The sequence below is a fragment of the Oryctolagus cuniculus genome, chromosome 15 (assembly GCF_051225735.1).
Source record: "Oryctolagus cuniculus isolate XC-2025 breed Fujian yellow rabbit chromosome 15, ASM5122573v1, whole genome shotgun sequence".
Lineage (NCBI taxonomy): Eukaryota > Metazoa > Chordata > Mammalia > Lagomorpha > Leporidae > Oryctolagus > Oryctolagus cuniculus.
Window position 1 is genome coordinate 8687160 of NC_142881.1, and position 13723 is coordinate 8700882.

The 13723-nt window shown below is 57.7% G+C and overlaps 1 protein-coding gene across 41 annotated transcripts in view; it reads right to left on the reverse strand.

Moving 5' to 3' along the window:
- Positions 1 to 804: 804 nt before the first annotated feature.
- TACC2 (transforming acidic coiled-coil containing protein 2) overlaps positions 805 to 13723 on the reverse strand; it is a 202534-nt gene continuing 189615 nt past the window's right edge. For all 41 annotated transcript variants that reach the window (XM_051824267.3, XM_051824261.3, XM_070057109.2 and 38 more), the window contains 7 exons: positions 9348 to 9491; positions 8850 to 8926; positions 8163 to 8206; positions 2317 to 2477; positions 2045 to 2151; positions 1714 to 1834; positions 805 to 1340 (listed from right to left, as the gene is read on the reverse strand). In XM_051824267.3, coding sequence (XP_051680227.3) covers positions 1275 to 1340; positions 1714 to 1834; positions 2045 to 2151; positions 2317 to 2477; positions 8163 to 8206; positions 8850 to 8926; positions 9348 to 9491 — 720 coding nt within the window. In that variant the 3' untranslated portion in view covers positions 805 to 1274. The remainder of the gene's footprint in view (positions 1341 to 1713; positions 1835 to 2044; positions 2152 to 2316; positions 2478 to 8162; positions 8207 to 8849; positions 8927 to 9347; positions 9492 to 13723) is intronic.

A 13723-nucleotide genomic window follows, 5' to 3' on the forward strand; every position in this document is an offset into this window, starting at 1 on the left:
TCTCCCACTCTAACTCTGTGTTCCAAATAAATAATTTTTTTTTTTTTTAAATTTAAAGAGAAAGGAGACCTGACACACGGAGAACACTGAGGCAGTGATCTGAGGGCTACAGCTCCAGGCCAGCGCACAGAAAGGGTGGCCGGGGCCAGGAGAGAACCTCCTCCCAGGGAACCGATCCTCCCCCAGAGGGAGCCAGCCCTGCCTGTGCTTTGATAATGGACTTCCGGCTCCAGATCACAGAGGGGACATTGCTGCTGTTACAAGTGCTAGGCTTGTGGTGATCTGCTAGCAGCCTATGGACACAAATACACAAATACATCCCTAATGCCCCTGCCCTTTGGCCCAGCAGGCTGGGAGCAGCAGAGAACTGGACAGCAGCCATGTTGCTGAGTGGCCTGGTTGCCTGTCTCCCATCAGAAACTGCTCACCCTTCTCCAGCCATTTGCAGGGGAGTGAACAATGCTTCAGGGTTGACATTCACTCACTAAGGGACCGGACAGAGGCATGACACTGCTGCAACCTTGACCCAATAACTGGAAATCGATTTTGCCTTCTAAAGTCAATGAGGCATTTAAAACCCCAAATCTAAGCAAATCTAATGCATTCACTTAATTATTTACGTCGTGAGTCAATATTTCTCATTAGCTTCATGGTACAGAGCCAGCCATGGTAACAAAAAGGAAATGTGATTGAAACCTACAAAGAAATCTGCAGCACAGAAACACAAGGGCCAAATCTGATATTACTTAACAAAGGCAAGGAACGGCTCAACCCTTCCCAGCAAATAAATCAGAGCCACACTTGTTGCCAAGATCCAAAGAAAAAAATTTATTTACAATAGAGAATTTTATTTGAAACATGCATTTTTTTAAAACAAATCAACAAATGCAGATCAAGTTTAACTCCTTAAGGCAAGAGTCCCTATGCACGCTGTACATGTCATACGAAGTCCAAAAGGGCTCACCCTGGGAACCTGGATACAAAGGGCAAAGCCAGAGTCAAAATGTGTCTTTTACTAGAGAATCAGACAATCTCCCTGATACAGGAACTCTGAGGTCACCTTGCTATGAATGAGTCTAGGAAAATGCAAACCAATAGCAAGAACTTCCGATCGTCTCCCTAGTACTGCATACAATCAAATCAACTTTATTTAGAAAGGAAACACAGTAGTGCATACAAAAAAGTGAAAGCCACCCTCCCACGTGACTGGAAGACGGCAGTGTGCCGACGGTCATATTGCACGCAACGGTCAAGTCCAAACATTTGGTTGAAAGTTAGCTCTTCCCCATTTTGGCGATCAGTTCATCACAAATCTTGGTGAGTTCTTCAATCTCTTTGTTCTGAAAATGAAGACAAGAAAGAGGTTGTTGGGGCCGGCACTGTGGCGCTGTGGGTTAAGCCGCCACCTGCAGTACTGGGATCCCATATCAGAGTGCCGGGTTGAGTCTCGGCTGATCTGTGCCCATCCAGCTCCCTGCTACTGCTCCTGGGAAGGCAGCAGAAGATGGCCCGAGTGCTTGGGTCCCCGCCACCCACGTGGAAGACCCGGATGAGGTTCCAGACCAGAGCCGTGTGCCTTCTGGTTCCACATCCAGGCTGCTGGTGCTTTTCATCCCAGACTCAGGGCTGGCATCAAGCGGGGGCTTCAGTGCGGACACACCAAGCACGCGGGGTGCCGGCTGCACCCGGAGGCCAGGGCCCGCGCCCTCTCACCTTCTGCTCCAGCGTCCTCTCCAGTGCGTCCACGCGCAGCTGCTCCTTCCGCAGGCTGGCCTGGTAGGCGGCCTGCTCCTGCTGGGCCTTGCCTCGGACCTGGGCGATCTCAGCGTTGGCCCTGTGGGGACCGGGGGCCCAGAAAGGTCACCGCAGGCACCTTCCGCCGCCTCCCCCCAGTGCTGGGTGGGGGCCGGTCTGGCTCTGGAGCCCACCAACCGGGGCTCGGGGAGGGAGGAGCCCTGATCACAGAGCTCAGGTGCTATCCACCCGCCCCAGGCCCGCCAGGGGAGCCGTGGCAGCCCCAGCCTGCTGGGGACGGCTGCCTCACCTGTCCAGCTTCTCCTCTGCGTGCACCTTCAGGGCCTGGTACCTCTGCTCCTCCTTCTTCACGCGGGACAGGTACTCCTGTGCACACTTCTTCAGTACCTCCTCATTCTGACACAACAGACGGGCGTCAGCGCCCAGAAGGCTTGCCAGGTCCAAGATCGCCCGCCACAGTGCAGCCCCAGGCCCCCTCCTCACCAGCAGCTGGATTCCAGAGCCCCCCACCCCTGCCCCAGGGGCTCCCCGGCCTCGGCTCAGCCCCGCACGCAGCCCCACCTTGCGGAAACCTTCCAGGACCTCCTTCATCTTCTCGTATCTCCTGAAAAGGTCGGCCAGAGACTTCTCCACCGAGTTCAGGTCGGCCAGCGCCTGCTCCTTCTCCAGGACCAGCTGCTGCACCGTCTGGTGGGAGACCGACTTCTCCCTCTGTTCGTCCTCTGGCGGGAGAGACGGGGAGACACAGGATGCACCAGGCCATCTGAGCCACCGGGGTCACCTTAAGCCCTGCTCCTCCTGGGGGCTGGATGCACCCCCCTAGAGCCCTTCCAGAATGAAACTCACAGCCCCCACATCACGGCCCTGGGCCTATGCAGTATCACATGGGACAGTGGGTTAAGCCTCCGCCTACGACACCAGCATCTCACATAGGTGCCAGTTCAAGTCCCGGCTGCTCCACTTCCCATCCAGCTCCCTGCCTGGGAAAGCAGTGGAAGATGGCCCAGGTGCTGAGGCCCTGCAGCCACATGGGAGGTCCAGAAGAAGCTCCTGGCTGCTGGCTTTGGCCTGGCCCAGCCCTGGTCATTGCAGCCATTTGGGGAGTGAACCAGCAGATGCAAGATCTCTGTCTAACTCTGCCTTTCAAATAAATAAATAAATATTTTAAAACAAGCAGAAAAAGACATCGCTGCTGACATTCTGTTGGGACGACATCTCAAGGGAGCTGCAGGCTGGGCTGGGGGCGGGGGGTTGGTTCCTAAGCATTGCCAGGACGGACAGAGAACAATCTTCACCCTTAAAACACCCCAGAGCTGCCTCTATGTTCCAGGTCACACGGGAAGTGAGTGTTTCTTTGATACAGAAAATGTCTTAAGAAAAGCACCCGACGTCGGTGCGGTCAGAGCAGCGGGTCCTGCTGGCCTCTACTCGGCTGTCTGGCCTGTGGCCAGCCCCAGCTGGTGTTCTGCTCCCGACACGGAGGAAACCGTCTCTGCATGTGTGGGGAGGCGCCTCACTCCTGGCAACAACGGAGCGGGAAAGGGGGACGCGGCCAGGGGGACCTTCCTGTTGGCCCAGGTCGCTGGGGAGGGGCGGCCTGCTGCCTGGGACCGACTGGGCATGTGGCTGCCATAGGGCGGTCACAGCAACAGGACGTACAGGGGCCATGCTGGCTGCTCTGTTCACACAACGCCCCTACGCCAACACCCAGCTTCCGAAAGCATACACCGGACCACGGGACTCCCGCCCACAGCCCCTGCCCTGGGAATAAACTCCAAACCCTTTCCCCACAGGCTCTGCCCTCTGCTCCAGCCTCGATGGCCTCGGCACCCCATGCAGCCCCTGCACCAGGCATCAGCCAGCCCAGAGCTTCCCACGGCTTCCGCATTGCTCAGGTCACCGCCCCAGAGGTGTGGACGATGCCTCCTCTCCACTCCCTCCTGCTCTATTTCCCTCTGTGCAGCGGTATCCACTCTGTATCATGTCAGACAGGGCATGCACACGCACGTGTATGCACGTGTACATGTGCGTGTGTGTGTGCCTGCCCTGGGGTATACAGCGAGTGCTCATCTCCCTGCTGAACGCCCACTCCACAAGGGTAGGCACAGAGTGGCATCTCTTGTGTCCACTGCTTTGTCCCTGGGCCTGGGACGGTGCCCAGGGCGAAGGATGCCTTGATACACGTCCACACAGTGAGCGAGTGAGGGAGGCCTCCCGGCAACCCAAGGACTGATCTTCTCATGCCCATTTTACAGAAGGTGAAATGGAGGTTTGAGTCTGAACCCAAAGCCATGATGAAGACCAAGACTGACATTCAGGCCTCATAATGACAGACCTCGGGACGCAGCTCCCTCAGCAGTGGGATTTTAGCTCCAGCCCTGACCTCTCCGGGGTCCCAGGGCCTTCACTGCAGAAGCAGCCTGCCCTCGTGGGTGAGCTGAACCCGAACACGCTGGAGAAACGGATCCTACAGACTGCTGCACGCACCCTCTCCACCAGCTTCTGCTTCCGCAGGCCTGAGAATCTGCACAGCACTAGGCTACACAGACACACACACACCTCGGGCCGAGCAGGTGCCCCGTGTCCCTGCCACCTTGCCTCTGGAATCACACAGCTCTCGACGGCCTTGCTGCCAGCAGCCTGGAGCTGCACGGGCCAGGGGTGAAGAGACTGGCAAGTCCCACCGCCCGGGCTGCAGCTCCAGCTCTGATACCGTGTGTCTCGGGCACAGTGTCTGAACTCAGTGGGTCCCAGCCACCTCCTCTCGCAGAGGGACGATGCCTTTACATCTCAGGGTGCCTGGGGGAGGCTCACGGGGGAGGCTGTCTACAGGGCCCTGGGCACCTGGAGGAGTCCAGGACCAGTGACCCACTGCCAATACCAGCGTGGTCCATGAAAACTGTGTCCCGGCCACCCCTGAACCGGGCCTGGCACTGGGACTCGGGAGGGGGAGCCTCCCAGCGCGGTTCCCAGCGATCCGCCTGCTGCTCCTGACTCCTGGAGAAAGGGCGTTGCCACGTTTCGCAGGGAGCCAAGTGCTGGTTTTGATTCTTCGCCTTCGAGCCGCTTCCTCTGTCCCAGCATGCTGTGCAGCACACATCTGTGCTGGCGGGAGGCTGCCCGGCCCAGGAGCCATTTATCAGAACGAGTCAATCTCATTTCCTGGATCCAGACGCCTGCCTCAGGTTTCCTTCCCTCCTGACCTCACCCTTTCACAATACAATTGCCCAGCTCCCAGCACGCTGAGGAGCCGGAGCCGGAGCCGGGGCCGCCGCAAATCTCTTTACAAATGACAAATGCAGTTAAGTGCTTCAAGTCAGGAAATCAGCCTTGAGACACGCTAGACGCAAAACCCAAACCCCTGAAGACTCTTCTGCCTTTTTCAGGCAAAACATTATTAAATCATGTGGCAAACATGGCAAGCACACAAAAGCAAAAACAACAAAAATGGGGAAAAAAAAAAAAAACACAAACAAGGGTTGCAACAGGCGGGGGTGAAATTAGGGGAAAGCATTTACTTACCAGGCTTGCCTGTTTGTTTTGCAAGCAAAGGGCAAGAAGCAACGGAAAATGGAAGCAAAACAGATAATCAGGCAGTTGTCAGGAGAGCAGAACAAATTCAGTTGCAACAACCCGGAATGCAGGAAGCACAGACGGCCCTTGCCTGGAGTTCTACACAGTCTGTCCTTGAGTCTCAGCAAACGGAATCTCTTCAACGGACAGGATGCAGGACTGTGTCACAGTGGTGTGGACCAGCTGAGGGGTGCATGGGAGCCAAGCGCTGGCACGTGTGGGGTGGAACTCGTTCTAGCTTCAGCACTCTCTGGCATTCGCTCTGGCCCTGACCTACCTCCCTGTGCCCAAGTTTCCCCCAAACAAGGACGTGGCTGGGTGAGTGGAAATGGAAAGCAATCACGGACGCCAGGTGCGCCAGGTGCACCAGGTGCGCCAGGTGAGCCAGGTGAGCCAGGTGAGCTAGGTGACCAGGTGACCAGGTGACCAGGTGAGCTAGGTGAGCTAGGTGAGCCAGGTGTGCCAGGTGCACCAGGTGAGCCAGGTGAGCTAGGTGAGCTAGATGACCAGGTGACCAGGTGAGCTAGGTGACCAGGTGCGCCAGGTGAGCCAGGTGCGCCAGGAGGGCATGTTCTGTAGACGGAGGGACCCACACCTGCCCAGGAAGAAGGCACATCCCACTCCCAGCTACAGCGAGGCCCAGCCACGCCTCACACCCAGGTCTGCTCCAAGGACACGAGGACCATGACATCTAGGATGGCCTCAGTGAGTGACGTGTGGTACTGACTGGCAGGTGACAGCCACAGACACACCACCGTTCTGATGAGAAAAGCTCCGGAAACATGGATGGCGGAGACGTCGGGGAATGCAGATGGGGACGGCCCACGAGGAGAGGCTGCTCCCCAGGAGTGACACTGGAGGTGTGTCAGGGAGCCCCCAAAGAGCAAAGCTGCTGCTAACCGGAGCCAAGTGCACGGCTACTGAAGGGAGGACCCCGGAGGTCTAACCCAGCAGGTTTCCCACGTGTGTGGGCATGTGCACCTGCATGTGTGTGTGCGGTCATAACCCTGGGAGTCGCTCACGAGGGCTGAGCTGGGATTGGCACAGGCTCTCAGACCGCCTCACCTGCACTCTCCGAGGAATGCCTCGGTGGCGCCACCTGCTGCAAGGCCAGGCCGCTTACAGCCACTACAGAGCCCCTCAGACCTCCCGGTGTCACGGGCAATGCCTGTTTCTACCAGCTTGACCGACGGTGCAGTAAAAGATGACCGGTGCAGTAAAAGATGACCGTGGGCACCCTTCTCCCCAGGAGCAAAAGGCTCACGCCCTCTGACCCATTCTAACAGCTGCCCAGAGCAGCACCAGTGGCAAACACGGACACAAATGGGCCGCAGCAGGATGCTACCAGGGAAGCCGTGCCCCAGGAGGCCGAGAGGCACGCGCCACGGGCCAAACTCCACATGTTGCAAGACATAAATCCTGCAAGCTGACCATTCCTTTATGCCAGCAGTTTCGATTCTAGACTGTTTAACTTTATCGCATCCATATGCGGTCGTAAATTCTGATGCCGATTTAATCAAGAAATTTCCTTTTGACAGAAAGCAACACCCCAGGGGGCTGCAGAAGCACCCCCAAGTTAGCATCCCCTGGAGCTCTGGGCGGAGTGGCCTGGATTAGAACAAACCACAGCTCAAGCTCCTGGGCGTGGACAGCACTCGCATGGCGGCTGCTCCTGTTCCAAGGCTCCCGCGAGACCTGGGCGAGGCAGTGGTGGGACGGCACTCAGAGTTCCCAGCTGCTGGGGAGGGGTCCCCTGCTAGCAGGGCTGAGTGTGGACACAGAAACTGCGCTCGGCAGGGTGGGTGTTTAGCCCAGCACGTAAGACGCTGCGTCCCCTATCGGAGCACCGAGGGTCCACACTCGGCTCTGCTCCTGAATCCAGCTTCCTGCTGATACGGACCACGGGAGGCAGCAGTGATGGCCCGAGTGCCTGGGTTCCTGCCACCTATGAGCGAGACCTGGATTGAGTTTCCGGCTCCCAGCTTTGTCCTGGCCAAGCCGCAGCTGTGCTGGGCATCCTGGAGATGAATCGGGGGCTGAGAGCCCGCTCTCTCTTTCCTATCTCCAGCTCCCTAGCTCTCAAATACATTTTCAAAACAATCTGTGGTTTGCAGTGGCCTGCAGTTTTGACTCCATCTGTCTTCAGGGGGAAAAGGCTTTTAAAGACTGATTATGATGACCTTGAACAGACAATTTCCTCTCCTGGCATCACAATACCATTCTGAAGAGTGATCCGTGTAAAACTGCCATAGGGCTTCTGACAATTCTTTCACATCACAGAAGAGAGGGTGCGGGGAGCCGGGTGTGTGTAACTGGTACCTGGAAGCCTCGCACTGTGCCAGCACTGGCTCCCAGGGCCGCTGTGTGGAGGCAGACTCAGGGCGCGTCTGCGCTGGGTGAGAACCAGTGCTGCGGTGAGTTAGCGGGGTCTGTGCGGGTCACGGCGGGGAGGGCGGGCAGTCACCCCCTTTCTACTAGGTCAAGGCTGAGCAGGTATTCATCCCCCGAGTCCACACCCAATCAGGGATCGGAGATTGGATTCCTCTTCTCTCTCAGGGGTAAAGAACTGGCCCTAAACAGCTCAGGACCCACCCCAGACCTTCTTCCCTGTGACGTGGGCAAAGCCCGGCCAGGTCCTACGGTGGCATGGAGGATGCCACCCCGGCGTCCCCCAGTAGGAGTGAGGCCACGGCACATTCCGCAGTTTCCAGGCGGTCCCACGCCACGCTGGGAAAGGCCTCGGCCCCCTTCCCCGACCCCCCCCGACCCGGTAGTCTGCCCCGAGCCTCTCCCTTCAAAGCCCCCTCCCCAGTGCAGATCCTCAGGACACCCACCGATCATCTGCGCGATGGTCTTCTCGTACTCGGCCACGATCTTCCTGTAAGAGAAGTAAGAACACGTGGGGACCAGGACACAGCCTGCATGAAGCCACACACAGGGACTGGGGAGCTGGGCCCCCACAGCCTGATCCATGCAGGAAGGGACAGTGTCACCCATCAAGGTTGAGCTCACACCTGTGGGGTCACCTGCGGCCTTGCCTCTTCTCACACACCCAAGTAGCATCACTGTCCCCCATGTGCAGAACCCTCTGCTCTCCCAGTGTCCACCCGGAAACCAACGTGAGCTCAGACGCCTGGCACGCAGGTCATCCGGGCCCCGTCTCGTGCACAGCGGCTCAAGGAGAACACGCGACTTCTCTGCTCTGGGCTCTCAGCTCCAGGCTGCTGTCTGTGTTGCTCATAGCCCCTCTCTATTTCCACCTCCTGCGGTCTATTTCTCAAGGTCCAATTCAAAGAGTATGCAAGATTACGCCCGAGCTCACTGTGCCGGGAACCTGGGGCTGGCTGGGAAGATTGGATTTTCGTCAACCTCATCTTTAGCTCAAGTGCAGCTGCTTTCGTGTCGGGGACAGAGCAGAAACAGAGGCCGTGTAATAAAGACCCGAGATCTGCTCCCGCACCAGACACTTCCCCCGGGCCACACGAGCTCCAGCCAGGCGCACCGCCCGGTCCAGCACTGACCTCATCTCCAGCACTTCTCGCCTGCTCTCTTCGTATTTGTCTTTCCACTCGGAGACCTCTCTCTCCTTGGTTATGATCTGGGAGCAGGGAGGAGAGAAAGGTCAGCCCCGCCTGGTGAGTTCCGATCTGAGCAGTTCACAGACCGAGGTAAGGAGACACTGGATGAATGTGCAGCTAACGCTTCCATAGCAAACCACAGCCTCACCCAGAGAGCTCCCCCGAGCCCACGAACGAGGGAGCCGGCCCCAGACTTTCCCAGGGCCCCCTGGGGCAGCTGCAGGGAGTATGGATTTTCTCATAAATCAAACAAGGCAGCAAAAGCCCCTTAAACCGAGGGACACAGGAAGGTCTGTATCCAGGGTTTGCTATCCATCTTTGCCCGCAGCGTTCAGAGCAGAAAGCCTACCCCCAAAGCCCCCGGCTCTGTGCACGGAGGTGGAGGTGGTGCGTTGATCTGTAGAGGCCTAGCAGCCCAGGCCCTTCCCCAGGCCACGCTACCTCTGCTCTGGCCATCTGCAGCGCCGCGTCCAGGTCCGGCTGCCGGAACAGAAGGCCTGCAGGTTTGTCCACATCCGAGGCCCCGATGCGGGAGTACAAGGCTGTCTTGGAGATGGAGACGTCTGTGGGGTGAGCAGCCTCCCGCTGTGGAACAGTTTTTAGTTAAAAAAAACGGAACAGTTCTTGCGGATCACGTGACAAGGGGACCTTATTCCCTCTCTCATGAATGGGTCAGCTGCATGGTTTAGAAACAAAAACTCATCCCAAGCGAGGCAGGACGCAGAGACTAGAACAGGAAATGCTGGGCAATCAACCGCACTGCACCTGCGCAGGCTGACAAAGGGGCCGACGGTGGCGGCGGCCTGGACGACTCGGGGCCGCGGAACCAAGTGCATCTGGGGCCCGCGTATCACGGCCATGTATCAGACACCAGGTGTCAGCACAGGCTGCAGGAACCCAGTAGGCTCCGCTTCCCAAAGAAAACCCTGATGACGAATGACACTGAACTGTAGGCTGCACGCCCCTGGCTTCAGATAACCACAGTGCTGATCATTTTGTGAGACTGTGGACACTGAACTGGGGGTGGGGGGGAGGGGGGCATGTGTTTAGCTCTGTCAGAAAGGGTGTGATTCCCACAACACTTGGAGGCTACCACAGCTGTCAATCAATCGCCTCCAACAAGCCAGCGTCTGCCTGTGAGGTCAGGTCACCATCTCGGGTATAAAGTCAACGGGGACATTGACAGTATCTGCAAGTGCTGACCAGAAGCCCCCGCCCCACTCAGGGGACCCTGGTTTGAGAATTCCTAGGATTCCTCCTGCGGTGGGCAGACACTGGCCCCCTGGAGGTGGAAGGGGCCTGTCACTGTCACTCTTCTTCCCTCTCCACAAAAGGCTCAGCCGTTAGCCACACATTTGAAAGGCGGAGTTAGAAGCAAGGTCAACCAGCGCAGGCGGGCTTGTCAGCTACTCCTACTACAAAAGAACCATCGACCAACCACACTCTCAGTCCTATTCATTAACCTCTGCCAAGGCGACCTCCACCCTGGTCCCTGGAGTCGGGCGCCAGGTGAGCTCATGGGGCAGAGTGGGACTGCTCCTTCCTTGGGAAGTTATGAGAAGAAACAGCAGTGCACGGCACAGTAGAGAGAGAGATTTGGGAGAAGGAGAACTTAGAAAGTGCAAGTGAGACTAGGCCCAAGGTAAGCAGAGGGGGTGGACCTGCATGGGCTCAGCAGAATTCCTGTCTTCTGTCATAAGACCAGGTAGGCCTACCGTCCTGGTAGCCTCAGAAGACAACCGAGCAAGCCGACAGCTCAGAAAACCCAGGGGCAAGTTTAATGGATAGGACTGGAGAGGACTGAGTTAGGCCCAGTTAGTGGTACCCATGCAAGGTGAACTAAACGGTTAGGTTGTCCTGGAACGGAACACCTGCCACTTGGATTCCGCTGCCCCTGCCTGGCCTCGAGCCTTTGGGCGAACCCTTCAGTGGCCCCCGAGCGGCCCGGTCCTCACAGGGAGCACACAGCCCCGTTCCCTCAGACTCGAGCCTCGCCCAGGGGTCGGGTGGGGGCCCTCAGGACACGAGGCAGGCTGACCTCCTGGAAGGCAGAGCCACCGGACCACACGGAGAACAAGCAACCCGCCATGGGCTCCTCTCCGGGGCCTGATGACAGCTAGAGAACTCTGCTCCCCCCCAGGGATACGGATTAGGACTGCAGGTCTGTACCAAGGGAGCAGGTCGCAGACACAGAATCCCGAAGATGACTGACAAAGAGGAAAGAAACCTGCTCCTATTGCTTCTGAAGCAAAACAATATGTTCCTTAAAAATCCGAACTGGGGCCGGCACTGTGGTGCAGTGGGTTAAAGCCCTGGCCTGCAGTGCTGGCATCCCGTATGGCCAACAGTTCAAGTCCCGGCTGCTCCACTTCCGATCCAGCACTCTGCTATGGCCTGGGAAAGCAGTGGAAGATAGTCCAAGTGCTTGGGCCCCTGTACCCGCGTGGGATACCTGGAAGAAGCTCCTGGCTTCAGATTGCTACAGCTCTGGCAGTTGTGGCCACTTGAGGAGTTGGCTGGCAGATGGAAGACCACCCCCCCCCCCCTTCTCTCTGTAGCTCTGCTCTTCAAGAAAAAAAAAATCAGAACTGGTACTGTGGCACAGCCTGAAGAGCCAGCTTCCCATATGGGCGCCGGTTCTAGTTCTGGCTGCTCCACTTCCGATCCAGCTCTCTGCTGTGGCCTGGGAGAGCAGTAGAAGATGGCCCAAGTCCTTGGGCCCCTGCATCCATGTGGGAGACCCGAAGGAAGCTCCTGGCTTCAGATCAGCGCAGCTCCGGCTATTGCGGCCAACTGAGGAGTGAACCAGAGGATGGAAGACCTCTCTCTCTCCCCCCCTTCTCTACCTCTCTTTCTCTCCCTGTGTAACTCTTTCAAATAAATAATAAATAAATCTTTTTAAAAAATCAGAACCATCAAATTGCAAAACGAAGAGAGTACCAAACACCATGCACCTGTGCCTGGTGCTTCCAACAGTGAACAAGTGAGGCTCTGAGACCTGGCCTCAGGTCTTCCCCACTGAGGTTCATCTCTAAAATAGAGCCCCTTCCAATTGCATTCAGTGAACTTGACAGGGAGCACACAGGGGCAGACACCAAGCATGACCAAGAAAGGACTGGAGGATCTCTAAGCCGTCCTCTGAAAGAGAATGGAGAGGCGGTCACCGAGTGTGTCGCCACGGCCAGCGGCACCACGGCCAGAGACTCGCTCAGCCCCAGCAGCCGCCTTGGAACGCCTGCACCGTGCACACCCTGCTGCGCCTTACAACCAACAACTGCTTTCAGCTGAAACCAACAGCTTTGCCTCTCCCTGGTATTTTAAGATCGGATATTTTTAGAGTCAGCTTTGTCCCTCTCCCACCGGCTACTTCAGAGGGGCCAAGAGAGACAGGAGAATCCCAGGTTCAAGTGGGAAATGCCACGTGGCAGGGGGCACGGCCCTTCTCAGACAACAGCAACCCTTCCCTAAGTCCTGGGTCCTCGGACCATCGTCGCCCCCTTCAGACCAGCAGGTCCAGCGCCTAGGGTCCTCCCAGCCTTGCAGGTGGTGCAGGGTCCTGTCACTCACCCCTGGCTCTAGACCTCCCCGTGTTAGCTCTCTGTGGCCAGGCCTCAGGACGGGGATGAAGCAGGGAGCACTCAGAGGTCATCAGCTGCCACTGGGATCGGCAGTGTCAGGGAGGTCCACGGGAGTGAGGACCCAGAGTCAGATCAGCCAGGGGGACGACAGCACATTGGGCTCAGGCCACACGGACGGGGTGTCTGGGCCATGTGGGATAACCTGGGCAGGAAAGCAGCCTCCAGCGCGCACTGCCCCATCAGATCTGACCATGGTGGCTCTCAGGCTCAGGGGGCACACAGCACCACCGATAATCAATCCCAGAGGCGGCACCACTGGCCCCAACTGGGCACGCCTTCCGTGGAGTCAAAATGTGCCCTCACACCCTTCCCATCACAGGGTCCGGGTGAAGACTGCGAATCCTGCACAGCTAACAAGCTGGCGGCCACCTGGGCGCCCCGTCACTCCTCCCGACCTGTTCTCATGGGGCTGGGGCATCGTGTCTCCCTACCTCCAGACCCTGTGAAACGGGCCATGAGGTGTTTCTCTGCAGACCCAGAGGGAGAGACAGGGACAGAATGTGGCACCGGTGCTTGTGGGCAGCACAGGCTGCCCCAGACCTGATGGCCGCTACTCAGGTGCAGTTCAGGCACCTGCCGCCCACAGGCAGGCCTCTCGGAGGACTCAGACGTGGAGCAGTTGCGCCACGTTCCCCCTGCAGCGTGTTGCACCCTTGCTCCCACCCTGGCTCTCCCTTCGAGTGACTTTGTTCCCAAGTTACCCAGATATGCACTTAGGTATTTCCGTCGCCTCCCCCCACCCCAATCAGGAGAGGCCAACGGCACGGGGATCCTAGCAGACTTCTGCATTCTGCTCCACGCACAAATCAAATTCCCCGTGTGCCTCGCACCCTTGTGGAAAGCTACACACGTTCAAGTTCAAGTTCTATCTGACCTTGGTTAGTGTGGAAGTTGGGGCTGCTACACTGTGTGTCCACCAACCCGTGTCAGCTTCACCCCTAGGAGGACACAACCAGGCTCAGCTCAGCCAGGAGCACGTGGGAGGGAGGCAGCAGCCAGGCCGCAGCCCGGCACCCAGTCCCTGCGGGCGTCTCCTCCTCTTCTCACGTTTTCTGACCAGAGATGGAGCGATCCCTGCTGCAGCTCCTGGAAGCCGGGCTCTGAGTCTCAAGAGAAATCTCAGAGGAAGCTGCTTCAAGAACGACCAGGGGTCCCCCCCCCCAACCCCGCCATAGTTCA